The sequence below is a fragment of the Oncorhynchus nerka genome, linkage group LG9a, assembly GCF_034236695.1.
Source record: "Oncorhynchus nerka isolate Pitt River linkage group LG9a, Oner_Uvic_2.0, whole genome shotgun sequence".
Classification (NCBI taxonomy): Eukaryota; Metazoa; Chordata; class Actinopteri; order Salmoniformes; family Salmonidae; genus Oncorhynchus; species Oncorhynchus nerka.
Genome location: NC_088404.1, coordinates 24,149,127 through 24,166,757, shown reverse-complemented (window position 1 = coordinate 24,166,757; position 17,631 = coordinate 24,149,127). Strand labels below are relative to the sequence as shown.

General features: G+C 44.2%; 1 protein-coding gene across 2 annotated transcripts in view; it reads right to left on the bottom strand.

Annotated features, from left to right (window-relative positions):
* tbxas1 (thromboxane A synthase 1 (platelet)) overlaps window positions 1-17,631 on the bottom strand; it is a 144,987-nt gene that overhangs the window by 89,244 nt on the left and 38,112 nt on the right. For both annotated transcript variants that reach the window (XM_029667702.2, XM_029667703.2), the window contains exon 4: window positions 2,061-2,113. In XM_029667702.2, coding sequence (XP_029523562.1) covers window positions 2,061-2,113 — 53 coding nt within the window. The remainder of the gene's footprint in view (window positions 1-2,060; window positions 2,114-17,631) is intronic.

The window sequence follows — 17,631 nt, the reverse complement described above, 5'->3', positions numbered from 1 at the left end:
TTTCCTGACACCACACTCCGTTGGCCCTCACCTCCTCCCTGTAGGCCGTCTCGTCGTTGTTGGTAATCAAGCCTACCACTGTTGTGTCGTCCGCAAACTTGATGATTGAGTTGGAGGCATGCGTGGCCACGCAGTCGTGGGTGAACAGGGAGTACAGGAGAGGGCTCAGAACGCACCCTTGTGGGGCCCCAGTGTTGAGGATCAGTGGGGTGGAGATGTTGTTGCCTACCCTCACCACCTGGGGGCGGCCTGTCAGGAAGTCCAGTACCCAGTTGCACAGGGCGGGGTCGAGACCCAGGGTCTCGAGCTTGATGACGAGCTTGGAGGGTACTATGGTGTTAAATGCCGAGCTGTAGTCGATGAACAGCATTCTCACATAGGTATTCCTCTTGTCCAGATGGGTTAGGGCAGTGTGCAGTGTGGTTGAGATTGCATCGTCTGTGGGCCTATTTGGGCGGTAAGCAAATTGGAGTGGGTCTAGGGTGTCAGGTAGTGTGGAGGTGATATGGTCCGGGATAGGTCTGGGATAGGGATTGATTGAATATGTCCGTAAACAGCTGGTCTGCGCATGCTCTGAGGGCGCGGCTGGGGATGCCGTCTGGGCCTGCAGCCTTGCGAGGGTTAACACATTTAAATGTTTTACTCACCTCGGCTGCAGTGAAGGAGAGGCCGCATGTTTTGGTTGCAGGCCGTGTCAGTGGCACTGTATTGTCCTCAAAGCGGGCAAAAAAGTTATTTAGTCTGCCTGGGAGCAAGACATCCTGGTCCGTGACGGGGCTGGTTTTCTTTTTGTAATCCGTGATTCACTGTAGACCCTGCCACATACCTCTTGTGTCTGAGCCGTTGAATTGAGATTCTACTTTGTCTCTATACTGACGCTTAGCTTGTTTGATTGCCTTGCAGAGGGAATAGCTACACTGTTTGTATTCGGTCATGTTTCCGGTCACCTTGCCCTGATTAAAAGCAGTGGTTCGCGCTTTCAGTTTCACGTGAATGCTGCCATCAATCCACGGTTTCTGGTTTGGGAATGTTTTAATCGTTGCTATGGGAACGACATCTTCAACGCACGTTCTAATGAACTCGCACACCGAATCAGCGTATTTGTCAATGTTGTTGTCTGACGCAATACGAAACATATCCCAGTCCACGTGATGGAAGCAGTCTTGGAGTATGGAATCAGATTGGTCGGACCAGCGTTGAACAGACCTCAGCGTGGGAGCTTCTTGTTTTAGTTTCTGTCTGTAGGCAGGGATCAACAAAATGGAGTCGTGGTCAGCTTTTCCGAAAGGAGGGTGGGGCAGGGCCTTATATGTGTCGCGGAAGTTAGAATAGCAATGATCCAAGGTTTTGCCAGCCCTGGTTGCGCAATCGATATGCTGATACAATTTAGGGAGTCTTGTTTTCAGATTAGCCTTGTTAAAATCCCCAGCTACAATGAATGCAGCCTCAGGATGTATGGATTCCAGTTTGCAAAGAGTCAAATAAAGTTCGTTCAGAGCCATCGATGTGTCTGCTTGGGGGGGAATATATACGGCTGTGATTATAATCGAAGAGAATTCCCTTGGTAGATAATGCGGTCGACATTTGATTGTGAGGAATTCTAAATCAGCGGATCCATTCCGTTGTCCTGGGTGAAAGGCAGAACACAGGATCCGCTTCGCGAAAGTCATATTCTTGGTCGTACTGATGGTGAGTTGACGCTGCTCTTATATTCAGTAGTTCTTCTCGACTGTATGTAATGAAACCTAAGATGACCTGGGGTACTAATGTAAGAAATAACACGTAAAAAAAAAAAAACTGCATAGTTTCCTAGGAACGCGAAGCGAGGCAGCCATCTCTGTCGGCGCCGGTAGTGTGCCCCATCTACTAGGATTAAATGTCAGGAAAACTGTGAAAAACTGAGTTAAAAATGTATTTGGCTAAGGTATATGTAAACTTCCGAATTCAACTGTATGTCTATCAGAGGTTGTGTCAGACGCTGGATGAGACAAGTCAAATAGAGTGTCCTGTAGTGACTTGGGTTTGGTGTGATGTAAATGCAGTGTCAGTCAGTCACTTACCCACATACTCTCCCATACTTGTGAATCAGGTCTGTGTGAACACCGAAAAAGCCCTGAAAAGAAAGATTAGAAAGAATTAGAAAGGAACCTATATAATTTCAAATGTTATATGAGAGGATATCCATTCTCTCTGGTACAATGAAATACTGTGAGTTCAAGATACCTGTTTGTATCTGATTGATATTTGCTCAATACGCACTTTCCATTGTCTTAGCTACTTGCGTTAACTCCACAGCCACCACAAGAAACACCCCAGCAGTACACGGCGACAGCTGCATTGATTTGACTCTTATCCATTCCTGTGTTAGAGCTAAGACTGACACATGACTGACAACTTAATAAAGGGTCTAGAACACTGTACTGAACATACCATCTGTGACCAACACTAAAAGGTACTGTTACTGCAAAGGGTGTGTGTGTGTGTGTGTGTGTGTGTGTGTGTGTGTGTGTGTGTGTGTGTGTGAGAAAAGTATGTGAGAGTGTGTCCTTAAAAACACACTCTCCTTGAACTGTATGTTTCTCGACACAAGCTAATAGTTTCATCTGAACCAACTACCACGGGAAAGCTGTCTTTCATCTTCGTCCAGTTGACTCCTTTGCAATCGTCAACAGAACTAACAAAGAGCTTCACCGACTGACAAAGGAGGTGTGATGACGAAGGTTTCAGCTCTACCGTGCATTGATCTTTAGTATTGATCTGCTCCAACAGTTCCAGTCTCAAGGCCTGTGTGTGTGTGTGTGTGTGTGTGTGTGTGTGTGTGTGTGTGTGTGTGTGTGTGTGTGTGTGTGTGTGTGTGTGTGTGTGTGTGTGTGTGTGTGTGTGTGCATGCGTGCGTGTGAGAGCTTAACTCATCACAGCTCTGTAATACAAAACATCAGCCACTGTAACTTTAGACTCAGAGCATTCAATTGATTTCACTTCAATCTGTGGAATGAATCTATGCTGTGTAGCTGAGCGACGGTCTTAAAAGCCACATTTAATTCAATTGGCAATTTCTCTGACAAATAAATCAAATAAAATGTTAATGGTCGCATACACATGTTTAACAGATCTTATTGCAGGTGTAGAGAAATCCTTATGTTCCTAGCTCCAACAGGACTGTAATATCTAACAATATAAAACAATACACGCAAATCTAAAAAGTAAAATAATGGAATTAAGAAATCTGGAAATATTAGGACGAGCAATGTCATAGTCCAGAATATAAATATATATGTAACTGAAGAATATGTGGATAGAATAGTATATGTACAGCAATAAAATAGGATAGGCCTTGACAAGAATACAGTATATACATATGAAATGTAAAACAGTATGTAAACATTATTAAAGTGAGATAAACAACTGTCCTGACTCCAGAGTGGTAGAAATCCATCAATAGAGCCCAGGGCTGTAGTAATAAAGCCTATTAGAGTATGAGTGCTGATGTTGGACCACATTTGCCTTTTTGGTCATAATGAATAAGACTGTGTAGACAAGGGGGGGCTGATCACGGGCCCAGTGCAGGTAGCCTAGTGGTTAGAGCATCGGGCCAGTAATTGAAAGGTTGTTAGATCGAATCCCTGAGCTGACAAGGTACAAATCTGTCGTTCTGCCCCTGAACAAGGCAGTTAGGCCATCATTGTAAATAAGAATGTTCTTAAATGACTTGCCTAGTTAAATAAAGGTTACGTTTAAAAAATATATATTATTTGTCCTACTGTAAGAGCCCGATCTTATTGGTTATGAGTTAAAACCACCCAGCCAGTGGAATGTTGAAGATGGTGTAAAATGTGTTGTGGCGATACTCCATTAAATCTACACCAGAGCTAAGGGAGAGGGAGTAAGAAGACGAACACGTAATAGTATTTTGTTCTCAGTATGGGGTCTCGGCATCATTTGTATACAGTACACTGCCAGTATTGCACTAAAAGCTTACAGCAGAGCTTAAATTGTATTTAATGTTTTATCAAAGACTCCCCAAAGCAGAATACTTGTCTAATTCAGCATACTCATCCCAAAGTAACCTATAATAGTTTCCCAGCAGTCATGAATCTGTATTCACATGTCGACCAATGGTTTGACCCTTAGTGTGTGTGTGTGTGTGTGTGTGTGTGTGTGTGTGTGTGTGTGTGTGTGTGTGTGTGTGTGTCTACTGCAGTGTGTATCCTCTGTGTATCCTGCCACCATGTCTGTGTACTCTAGGTACTCTCAGCACGTGTCGTATGTGCTGCAGCACCCTGTGTTCTGTCCTCTGAGGGGATAAAGGTTTCTTTGTGATGGCTAGCCTGGCTATAAAAGGTTTCTTTGTGATGGCTAGCCTGGCTATAAAAGGTTTATTTGTGATGGCTAGCCTGGCTATAAAAGGTTTCTTTGTGATGGCTAGCCTGGCTATAAAAGGTTTCTTTGTGATGGCTAGCCTGGCTATAAAAGGTTTCTTTGTGATGGCTAGCCTGGCTATAAAAGGGAACCTGTGTGACAGACAGTGAAGCCGTTAACTAGTGGATTGATGTGCCTGATTAAATATACTGTAGGCCCCAACACACACACACAAACACACATGCGCACGTGCAGGCACACAACACACAAATGTAATAAGTGCAGCGCCACCTCTCATCTCACTATGCCTGACGAGTGACAATATTACCACGGAGGGAGTAAAGCTTTAGAGTAAGGGGTAAGGTGTCAAGTGGACTACTAAGTTTCCTCCAGATGTGACTCATGGCATTCAGGCCAAAGTGTCCAATCTTGGTTTCCTCAGACCAGAAAATCTTGTTTCTCATGGTCTGAGAGTCCTTTAGGTGCTTTTTGGCAAACTCCAAGCGTGCTGTCATGTGCCTTTTACTGTGGATTGGCTTCCATCTGGCCACTCTACCATAAAGGTGTGATTGGTGGAGTGCTGCAGAGATGGTTGTACTTCTGGAAGGTTCTCCCATCTCCACAGAAGAACTCTGGAACTCGGTCAGAGTGACCATCGGGTTCTTGGTAACCTTCCTGACCTAAGCCAATCTCCCTCAATTGCTCAGTTTGGCTGGGCGGCCAGCTCTAGGAAGAGTCTTGGTGGTTCCAAACTTCTTCCATTTAAGAATGATGGAGGCCACTGTGTACTTGGGGACCTTCAAAGCTGCAGAAATGTTTTGGTACCCTACCGCAGATTTGTTCCTTGACACAATCCTGTCTCGAGCTCTACGGACAATTCCTTCGACATCATGGCTTTGTTTTTGCTCTGACAACTGTGGACCTCATATAGACAGGTTGGTGTGTGCCTTTCCAAATCATGTCCAATCAATTGAATTTACCACAGGTGAACTCCAATTAAGTTGTAGAAACATCTCAAGGATGATCAATGGTAACAGGATGCACCTGAATTTTGAGTCTCATAGCAAAGAGTCTGAATACCTATGTAAATAAGGTATTTCTGCTTTTTACTTTTAATACATTTGAAAAATATTCTTAAAACCTGTTTTCGCTTTGTCATTATTGGGTATTGTGTGTAGATTGATGAGAATTTTTTAAAATTTAATCAATTTTAGAAAAAGGCTGTAACATAACAACATTTTGAAAAAGGGAAGGGGTCTGAATACTTTCCCGAAAGCACTGTAGATCATAAAACAGACAGACAGACGGACAGACAGGACAGACAGACAGAATGTTCCTCAACCCTCATCAACCCTTCTCTCTGATCTGCATAGTGGTCTGTTGGCTCACAAAGGGAAACTTGTCCTGTTAAGGTGCTTATAGAAAGCACTGGGCTCATTGATATTCAAAGCGACAGAGCAGCCCACAGAATGGCTGCAGCCCTGGCATTCCTGCAGTCTGGGCTCCCATGGAGGGGTGGTGGGTACAGAGCGCTGGTGTGTGCCCGAAGGAGTGCCCCCTTCATGGTGCTGCACACTGCACCAGTCCAAACTGTCTCAAACTGTCTCCATTCATCCATTTCTCTGTCCTTCTTCCCAGCCCCTCCCTCTACCTCTCTTACTCTATTTTTCTCGCTCCCCCAGTCTTTTTATTACTGCAGAGATTGTCGCATGCCAATACCGGCTCCTCACCCACACAGTTTAGCTTAATGTTGGTACCACAGAGAGGAGCGAAGCCGGAGAGGAGTGGGTCACCGACAGAGGCAGACTCTATCAAGTCCAGGATAGTGTATGTGTATGTGTGTGTGTGTGTGTGTGTGTGTGTGTGTGTGTGTGTGTGTATGACAACGCAACACAGAACATTTGGAAGTTTGTCCTATCAAATCAAATTGAATTTGTCACATGCGCCGAATACAACAGGTCCTGACTTACAAGCCCTTAACCAACAATGCAGTTTTAAGAAAATACCTATAAAAAAAGTAAGAGACAAGAATAACAAATGATGAAAGAGCAGCAGTAAATAACAATACAGAGTCAATGTGCGGGGGCACCGGTGTCAAGGTAATTGAGGTAGTATGTACATGTAGGTAGAGTTATTATGACTATGCATAGATAATAACAGAGAGTAGCAGCAGCGTAGAAGGGGGGGCAATGCAAATAGTCTGGGTAGACATTTGATTAGCTGTTCAGGGGTCTTATGGCTTGGGGGTAGAAGCTATTTAGGAGCCTCTTGGACCTAGACTTGGCGCTCCGTCACCACTTGCCATGCGGTATCAGAGAGAACAGTCTATGACTAGGGTGGCTGTAGTCTTTGACAATTTTTAAGGCCTTCCTCTGACACCGCCTAGTATAGAGGTCCTGGATGGCAGGAAGCTTGGTCCAAGTGATGTACTGGGCCGCACGCACTACCCTCTGTAGTGCCTTGCGGTCAGAGGCCGAGCAGTTTCCATACCAGGCAGTGATGCAAACCGGTCAGGATGCTCTCGATGGTGTCGCTGTAAAACCTTTTGAGGATCTGAGAACTCATGCCAAATCTTTTCTACTGAGGGGGAATAGGTTTTGTTGTGCCCTCTTCACAACTGTCTTGGTGTGCTTGGACTATGTTAGTTTGTTGGTGATGTGGACGCCAAGGAACTTGAAGCTCTCAACCTGCTCCACTACAGCCCCGTCGATGAGAATGGGGGCATGCCTGGTCCTCCTTTTCCTGGAGTCCACAATCATCTCCTTTGTCTTGATCATGTTCAGGGAGAGGTTGTTGTCCTTGCACCACGCGGTCAGGTCTCTGACCTCCTCCTTATAGGCTGTCTCATCATTGTCGGTGATCAGGCATACCACTGTTGTGTCATCAACAAACTTAATGATGGTGTTGGAGTCATACCTGGACGTGCAGTCAAGAGTGAACAGGGAGTACAGGACGGGACTGTGCACGCACCCCTGAGGGGCCCCCGTGTTGAGGATAAGCGTGGCAGATATGTTGTTACCTACCCTTACCACCTGGGGGCGGCCCGTCAGGAAGTCCAGGATCCAGTTGCAGAGGGAGGTGTTTAGTCCCAGGGTCCTTAGCTTAGTGATGAGCTTTGAGGGCACTATGGTGAACGCTGAGCTGTAGTCAATGAATAGCATTCTCACATAGGTGTTCCTTCTGTCCAGGTGGGAAAGGGCAGTGTGGAATGGAGATTGCGTCATCTATGGATCTGTTGGTGAGGTATGCAAATTGAAATGGGTCTAGGGTTTATGGGATAATGGTGTTGTTGTGAGCCATGACCAGCCTTTCAAAGCATTTCATGGCTACAGATGTGAGTGCTAATTTGGGCAGGTTACCTTAGTGTTCTTGGGCACAGGGACTATGGTGGTCTGCTTGAAATATGTTGGTATTACAGACTCAGACAGGGAGAGGTTGAAAATGTCAGTGAAGACACTTGCCAGTTTGCCAGCGCATGCTCGGAGTACACATCCTGGTAATCCATCTGGCCCTACGGCCTTGTGAATGTTGACCTGTTTCAAGGTCTTACTCACATCGGCTGCGGAGAGCGTGATCACACAGTCGCCCGGAACAGCTGATGCTCTCATGCATGTTTCAGTGTTACCTGCCTTGAAGAGAGCATAGAAGTTATTTAGCTCGTCTGGTAGGCTTGTGTCCCTGGGCAGCTCTTGGCTGTGCTTCCCTTTGTGGTCTGTAATAGTTTGCAGGCCCTGCCACATTCGACGAGAGTCGGAGCCAGTGTAGTACGATTCAATCTTAGTCCTATATTGACGCTTTGCCTGTTTGATGGTACGTCTGAGAGCATAGCAGGATTTCATACAAGTTTCCGGGTTAGAGTCCCGCACATTGAAAGAGGCAGCTCTACCCTTTAGCTCAGTGTGAATGTTGACTGTAATTCATGGCTTCTGGTTGGGTTATGTACGTACAGTCACTGTGGGGACGATGTCCTCGATGCACTTATTGATAAAGCCAGTAACTGATGTGGTGTACTCCTCAATGCATTCGGAAGAATCCCGGAACATATTCCAGTCTGTGCTAGCTAAACAGTCCTGTAGTTTAGCATCTGCTTCATCTGACCACTTTTTTATAGACCGACTCACTGGTGCTTCCTGCTTACATTTTTGCTTGTAAACAGGAATCAGGAGGATAGAATTATGGTCAGATTTGCCAATGGAGGACGAGGGAGAGCTTTGTATGCGTCTCTGTGTGTGGAGTAAAGGTGGTCTAGAATTGTTTTCCCTCTGGTTGCACATTTAATATGTTGATAGAAATGAGGTAAAACTGATTTAAGATTCCCTGCATTAAAGTCCCTGTTTACTAGGAGCGCCGCCTCTGGATGAGCGGTTTCCTGTTTGCTTATGGCAGTATACAGCTCATTGAGTGCGGTTTTAGTGTCAGCATTGGTCTATGGTGGTATGTAGACAGCTACAAAAAATACAGAACAAAACTCTCTAGGTAGATAGTATGATCTACAGCTTATCATGAGATACTCTACCTCAGGCGAGCTTAACATCAAGACTTCCTTAGATACCGTGCACCAGCTGTTGTTTACATAAATGCATATGCCCCTGCCCCGTGTCTTACCAGACACTGCTGCTCTGTCCTGCGGATAGAGTGTATAACCTGCCAGCTGTATGTTCTTAATGTTGTCATTCAGCCACAACCTGGTGAAACATAAGATATCACAGTTTTTAATGTCCCGTTGGTAGGATAAACGTGCTTTCAGTTGGTCCCATTTATTTTCCAGCGATTGAACGTTAGCTAGCAGGATGGAGGGCAAAGGCAGATTAGCCACTCATCGCCTGATCCTCACAAGGCACCCTGATCTCCTTCTCAAGCGAATAACGGGGATCTGGGCCTGGTCAGGTGTCTGTATTATATCCCTCCCATCCGACTCATTGAAGAAGAACTCTTCGTCCAGTTTGAGGTGAGTAATCGCAGTTCTGATGTCCAGAAGCTCTTTTTGGTCATAAGAGACGGTAGCAGCAACATTATGTCCAAAACAAGTTGCGAACAACGTGAAAAAATAAATAATTGCGCGATCCCCTCCGGCGCCATCACAGAAAAAAATGTATATAAATAAAAAACAATTTAAATTAAAATGAAAAATTCTACAAGAAATTTAAAAAAAATATTCAGATTTCCTCATACTACTGCGGCGGGAGTATAAACCTTCATTTGTGTTTGGGAATACAGCAGGAAGGTTTTGGGATACACTGAAATAGCACCCTATTCTCTACCTAGTGCACACATTTTTACAAGGGCTCTGGTTTATTTATTTTATTTTATTTAACCTTTATTTAACCAGGTAGGCAAGTTGAGAACAAGTTCTCATTTACAATTGCGACCTGGCCAAGATAAAGCAAAGCAGTTAGACACATACAACGACACAGAGTTACACATGGAGTAAAACAAACATACAGTCAATAATACAGTATAAACAACTCTATATACGATGTGAGCAAATGAGGTGAGATAAGGGAGGTAAAGGCAAAAAAAGGCCATGGTGGCAAAGTAAATACAATATAGCAAGTAAAACACTGGAATGGTAGATTTGCAATGGAAGAATGTGCAAAGTAGAAATAAAAATAATGGGGTGCAAAGGAGCAAAATAAATAAATGAATTAAATACAGTAGGGAAAGAGGTAGTTGTTTGGGCTAAATTATAGGTGGGCTATGTACAGGTGCAGTAATCTGTGAGCTGCTCTGACAGTTGGTGCTTAAAGCTAGTGAGGGAGATAAGTGTTTCCAGTTTCAGAGATTTTTGTAGTTCGTTCCAGTCATTGGCAGCAGAGAACTGGAAGGAGAGGCGGCCAATGAAAGAATTGGTTTTGGGGGTGACTAGAGAGATATACCTGCTGGAGCGTGTGCTACAGGTGGGAGATGCTATGGTGACCAGCGAGCTGAGATAAGAGAGTCTCTCTGGTAGAGAATTTTGGACAGACCCTTGGTAATAGGGAGAGATAGACACTCCTCTCTCTATCTATTCACCATGGAGAGGTGCTGGTTCCACCCAGAGAGACTGCACTGCAGTGTCCTCTGCTTTAGCCTGACCTTGGGAGTCATGGAGAGATGCTGGCCCGGGTAGAGACTGAACCATGCCATTAAATGTGTGGGGGTTTGACTCTCATAGCTCTCAATCTCCAATAATGTATGCCCTGTAAAACTAGCTCTCTCTGGCTGGCTAACATGTTGTGTTGTGTTGTGGGGCCAGAGAGGGGGGAGGTGCCATCTTTGAAGGGGGCACATGAGGGGTCGTGGTGGTGGGTGAGCCTCTATATCAGTGTCTTGGGTATTAGAGAGGATCAACCAGCCAGCAAGCCAGCAATAAGAGCTCTACCAAGGGAGATGTAGCATGGGAGTGCTGCGTGGGGAGCAGCCACCCTGTACGTCAGACGTCTCAGACCTCACCCTGCGCCCTTTCTGTTTGACTCACCCCCTCCTGGCTCTCTCTCCACTGAGATGGCACTGTGGCTGACTGGAGCTCCTGGTGGGCAGTGACTCTGTTGTCACAGGCACTGGCACAGACGTCATGATGAAAACAGACTAAATGTCAATGACATGTGCTGGGTGTGTTGGACACAGGGACGCCACGCAAGTGAAACACATGCCTACAAATTCATCCATATTAGGTATGATCATGGACTTAAACAAAATCTCATACATTCAGTACCAGTCAAAAGTTTGGACACACCTACATATTCAAGGGTTTTTCGTTTTCGTTTTTACAATATTTTATATTTGAGATTCTTCTAAGTAGCCACCCTTTGTCTTGATGACAAATTTGCACACTCTTGGCATTTTCTCAACCAGTTAACAGATACAAGTACATCTGTGGAATTTCTTTCCCTCTTAATGTGTTTGAGCCAATCATTTGTGTTGTGACAAAGTAGGGGTGGTATACAGAAGATAACCCTATTTGGTAAAAGACCAAGTCCATATTATGGCAAGAACAGCTCAAACAAGCAAAGAGAAATGACAGTCCATAACATTAAGACATGAAGATCAGTCAATCAGGCGGAAGAACTGTGAAAGTTTCTTGAAGAGCAGTCGCAAAAACCATCAAGCGCAATGATGAAACTGGCTCTCATGAGGACCGCGACAGGAAAGGAAGACCCAGAGTTACCTCTGCCGCAGAGGATAACTTCATTAGAGTTAACTGCAGCCCAAATAAATGCTTCACAGAGTTCAAGTAAAAGACACAACTCAACATCAACTATTTTTTTTTAAATTTATTTTACCAGTCAAGTCAGTTAAGAACAAATTCTTATTTTCAATGATGGCCTAGGAACAGCGGGTTAACTGCCTGTTCAGGGGAAGAACGACAGATTTGTACCTTGTCAGCTCGGGGGTTTGAACTTGCAACCTTCCGGTTACTAGTCCAACGCTCTAACCACTAGGCTACCCTGCCGCCCCAACTGTTCAGAGGAGACTGCGTGAATCAGGCCTTCATGGTCGAATTACTGCAAAGAAACCACTACTAAAGGACACCAATAAAAATAAGAGACTTGCTAGGGCCAAGAAACACGAGCAATAGACAATGGTCTGATTAATCCAAATTTGAGATTTTTGGTTCCAACAGCCGTGTCTATGTGAGACGCCGAGTAGGTGAACGGATGATTTCCGCATGTGTGGTTCCCACCATGAAGCATGGAGGAGGAGGTGTGTTGGTGTGGGGGTACTTTGCTGGTGACACTGTCAGTGATTTATTTAGAATTCAAGACACACTTAACCAGCTTGGCTACCACAGAATTCTGCAGCAATACGCCATCCCATCTGGTTTGCGCTTAGTGGGACTATCATTTGTTTTTCAATAGGACAATGACCCAAAGCACACCTCCACGCTGTGTAAGGGATATTTGAACAGTAAGGAGAGTGATGGAGTGCTGGGCTCCACAATCACCCGACGTCAACCCAATTATAATGGTTTGAGTTGAGTTGGACCACAGAGTGAAGGAAAAGCAGTCAACAAGTGCTCAGCATATGTGGGAACTCCTTCAAGACTGATGGAAAAGCATTCCTCATGAAGCTGGTTGAGAGAATGGCAAATGTGTGCAAAGCTGTCATCAAGGCAAAGGGTGGCTACTTTGAATAATATAAAATATATTTAGATTTGTTTAACACTTTTTTGGTTACTATAAGATTTCATATGTATTATTTCATAGTTTTGATATCTTCACTATTATTCTACAATGTATAAAATAGTAAAAATAAAGAAAAACCCTTGAATGAGTAGGCGTGTCCAAAGTTGACTGTTTAACACTTTTCTGGTTTCTAGATTTGTATTTTTTTTATTTCAACTTTATTTAACCAGGTAGCCCAGTTGAGAACAAGTTCTCATTTACAACTGCGACCTGTCCAAGATAAAGCAAAGCAGTGCAACAAAAAACAAACAGAGTTACACATGGGATAAACAAAAGTACAGTCAAAAACAAAATAGAAAAATCTATATACAGTGTGTGCAAATGGAATGATTCCATATCTGTTATTTCATTGTTTTCAAATCAAATCAAATCAAATGTTATTGGTCACATACACATGATGTTAATACGAGTGTAGCGAAATGCTTGTCCTTCTCGTTCCGACAGTGCAGTAATATCTAACAAATAATCTAACAATTTCCCACCAACTACCTAATACACACAAATCTAAAGGGGTGAACGAGAATATGTACATATGGGTGATGGCCGAGCGGCATAGGCAAGGTGCAACAGATGGCATAAAATACAATACATACATATGATATGAGTAATGTAAGATATGTAAACATGATTAATGTGGCATTATTTAAAGTGGCATTGTTTAAAGTGACTAGTGATCCATTTATTAAAGTGTCCAATGATTGGGTCTCAACGTAGGCAGCAACCTCTCTTGAGTTAGTGATTGCTGTTTAGCAGTCTGATGGCCTTGAGATAGAAGCTGTTTTTCAGTGTCTCGGTTTCAGCTTTGATCCACCTGTACTGACCTCACCTTCTGGATGGTAGTGGTGTGAACAGGCAGTGGCTCGGGTGGTTGTTGTCCTTGATGATCTTTTTGGCCTTCCTGTGACATCGGGTGCTGTAGGTGTCATGGAGGGCAGGTAGTTTGCCCCCGGTGATGCGTTGTGCAGACAGCACCTCCCTCTTAAGAGCCTTGCGGTTGAGGGCTGTGCAATTGCCGTACCAGGCTGTGATAAAGTTTTTCATGGTTTTGGGTGACAAGCCAAATTTCTTCAACCTTCTGAGGTCGAAGAGGCGCAACCACACTGTCTGTGTGGGTGGACCATTTCAGTTTGTCTGTGATGTGTAAGCAGAGGAACTTAAAACTTTCCACCTTCTCCACTGCTGTCCCTTCGATGTGGACAGGGGGATGTTCCCTCTGATGGTTCCTGAAGTCCACGATCATCTCCTTTGTTTTGTTGACGTTGAGTGAGAGGTTGTTTTCCTGACACCACACTCCAAGGGCCCTCACCTCCTCCCTGTAGACTGTCTCGTTGTTGTTGGTAATCAAGCCCACTACTGTTGTGTCATCTGTAAACTTGATGATTGAGCTGGAGGCGAGCATGGCCACGCGGTCGTGGGTGAACAGGGAGTACAGGAGGGGGCTGAGCACGCACCCTCGTGGGGCCCCAGTGTTGAGGGTCAGCGAAGTGGAGATGTTGTTTCCTACCTTCACCACCTGGGGGGCGGCCCGACAGAAAGTCCAAGACCCAATTGCACAGGGCGGGGTTGAGACCCAGGGCCTCCAGCTTGATGATGAGTTTGGAGGGTACTATGGTGTTGAATGCTGAGCTGTAGTCAATGAACAGCATTCTTACATCTCTTGTCCAGATGGGATAGGGCAGTGTGCAGTGTGATGGCGATTGCATCGTCTGTGGACCTGTTGCGGCGGTATGCAAACTGAAGTGGGTCTAGGGTGGCCGGTAAGGTTGAGGTGATATGATCCTTGACTAGTCTCTCCAATTTTTATTTTTTTATTTAATCTTTATTTAACTAGGCAAGTCAGTTAAGAACAAATTCTTATTTTCAATGGAACAGGAACAGTGGGTTAACTGTTAACCAGCAGCCTTGCGATGGTTAACATGTTTAAATGTTTTACTGACGTCGGTCACAGAGAAGGGGGTGCAGTCCTTGTTAGCGGGCCGTGATGGTGGCACTGTATTATCCTCAGAGCGGGAAAAGGTGTTGAGTTTGTCTGGAAGCGTAATGTCGGTGTACGTGACGTGGCTGGTTTTCTTTTTGTAGTCCGTGATTTCCTGTAGACCCTGCCACATACGTCTCGTGTCTGAGCCGTTGAATTGCGACTCCACTTTGTCCCTGTACCACACTTCGCTTGTTTGATTGCCTTGAGGAGGGAATAACTACATTGATTATATTCAGCCATATTCCTTCTTTCCATGGTGAAATGCGTTGGTTCGCATTTTCAGTTTTCGTGAATGCCGCCATCCATCCATGGTTTCTGGTTAGGGTACGATTTAATAGTCACAGTGGGTACAACATATCCAATGCACTTCTTTATAAACTCATGCACTGAGTCAGTGTATATATTGATGTTGTTATCTGAGGCTGACCAGAACATATTCCAGGGCGCGTGATCAAAACAATCTTAAAGCGCGGATTCCGATTGGTCAAACCAGCGTTGAAAGGTTCCACTCACTGGTACATAATTATTTAGTTTCTGCCTATAAGACAGTAGGAGCAAGATGGCATTGTGGTTGGATTTGCCGAAGTTAGAGTAGCAGTGATCGAGTGTATTACCCCCGCGGGTAGTGCATTCAATATGCTGACAGAATTTAGGTAGCCTTGTTCTCCAATTTGCCTTGTTAAAATCCCCAACTACAATAAATACAGCCTCAGGATATATGGTTTCCAGTTTACATAGAGTCCAGTGTAGTTCCTTGAGGGCCGTCTTGGTGTCTGCTTGGGGGGAATGTACACAGCTGTGACGATAACTGACGAGAATTCTCCTTGTAGACAATATTGCCGGCATTTGCTTGTAAGGAATTCTAGGTCGGGTGAGCAGAAGCACTTGAGTTCCTGTATGTTGTTATGATTACACCATGAGACATTAATCATGAAACATACACAACCGCTCTTCCTCTTCCCAGAGAGGTGTTTATCTCTGTCAGCACTATGCATGGAGAAGCCCGGTGGCTGAACCGATTCCGACAACATATCCCGAGAGAGCCATGTTTCCGTGAAACAGAGAATGTTACCATCACTGAGCAACCCTTGCTCGAATTTCATCTACCTTGTTGTCAAAAGACTGGACATTGGCGAGTAGTATGCTCGGGAGCAATGGGCAATGTGCACGTCTTCGGAGTCTGACCAGAAGAGCGCTCTGTCTGCCCCTTCTGCGGTGCCGTTGTTTTGGGAAGGCTTTTGGAATTAGATCCATTGTCCTTCAGGAAAGTCGTATTCCTGGTCGTAATGTTGGTAAGTTGACGTCACTCTTATATCCAATAGTTATTCCCGGCTGTATGTAATAAGACTTAAGATTTCCTGGGGTAACAATGTAAGAAATAATACATAAAAAAACTAAATACTGAATAGTTTCCTAAGTACTCAAAGCGAGGCGACAATCTCTGTCGGCGCCATCTTAGGCACATTTTGATGTCTTCACTATTATTCTACAATGTAGAAAATAGTACAAATAAAGAAAAACCCTTGAATGAGTAAGTGTGTCCAAACTTTTGACTGGTACTGTACATACATACAAAGACACACACTCTCTCTTGTTGTTGTGTTTGATGTGAGTGTGGCATGCAGAAGAGGGTCAGAGGATTCTACGAGAGAAGATGGCTCTTTGTGTCTGCAGATCTGAGTCTCAGCACTGACACACATAATCGAAGCAGCTTCAGCATCCCCCTGCTTCACTTGGGGACTCTCCCCAGCCACCGGACAGACCGTGTAATTATGCAAGGCACTGAAGGTAGAGCTGCCTGCATACTTTACCACCTCAGCCCTTAGCCCGACACTGCAGTTCCGCTGAGAGGGACATCAAGGGCACTGACTATTGTGTAATAGTCTAAAGCCAGGCTACAGAGCATTGGGTCCTGAATTTGAGATTCAAGCTTACTAGAGTCTTATCCCTGAATGTCACTGATTGCAAAATAAGGCCAAGTAGGAAGAAGTAGGACGTAGGAAGAATAAATAAAAAATGACTGATGGAGAGAAGAGATAAAGAAAGAAAGAGATAGCAGTCCTCGTAAAAGACCAGTAAAGCTAGCTGCAGTGATAATGACAGGGGACACAGCCCACCCTGCCTGCCTGCCCCACTGAAGACTATTGACCGCTGGATCTCATAAAGATATGTCCTGCAGAGAAGCATCTGCATGCCACCACACCATACCATGGGCAATAATTACACATTGCATTTAAAGGCATTGTCTTGTAACTGGAATAGACGTCAAACTGAATGGCAAGCATAAGGCAAGCATCATCTCTAGCCTATTACTGAGTTATAATGTATTTGTACTTGTTGAAATCTATACAGTTGGTACTATATAGATAACCTTTGTGAGTAAACTCAAGGCATGACTCCTTTGATCTACACATTCCAGAATTAATGTAGGCCTAAATGTCGGTAAATCATGTACATTTTTGGAAAATACCATAGAGATAGTTACAGGACTCAACTTGGGTACAACCTGTTGCAGCATGAACATTTCCATTGAGGTCTTTCACCATTTTAAAGTAGTCAACTGGGTGGGGATTCCTATGGGTTGGTAGAAATTAGTGAATGATCAGAGCATTGTCTTCAAATTGAGTGACATGGTTTGTAAATGGCTTTAAGCTATATCACTGCCATCTAGTGGCCACAATAAATTAATGACAAGATTTAGTTCCCGAATCCAGCACTGCAGGTGGCGATAAAATCACCAATATTAGCTTTACACTTTTTTCAAACACAAATGAAGTAGAAAATGTACTACTTTAAAAATGTTGTCAAAGATGCAATAATGGCACAGATACAAAGATGAGACCTCTTTCCATCTGTCAATCTGTCTATGGAAAATACTGGTATTCCTGTTCAACATCTCTGGTGTCTTTGTTGTAGGGGTGGGCAGAATGGAGAGTGAGATAAAATATCACCATATTGAATCAGTTATATTGAGCCCTCCCACTCACTGCTTTACATTTTACATTATATATTCATCATAAAAGTAATGCAATTACCAATAAGGGCAATCTATTTGGGAATCAAATGGTATTAAAAGTCATTACTTGTGAGTCGTATTTAATGAACAAATCTAATGAAGTGCAGCTAGAT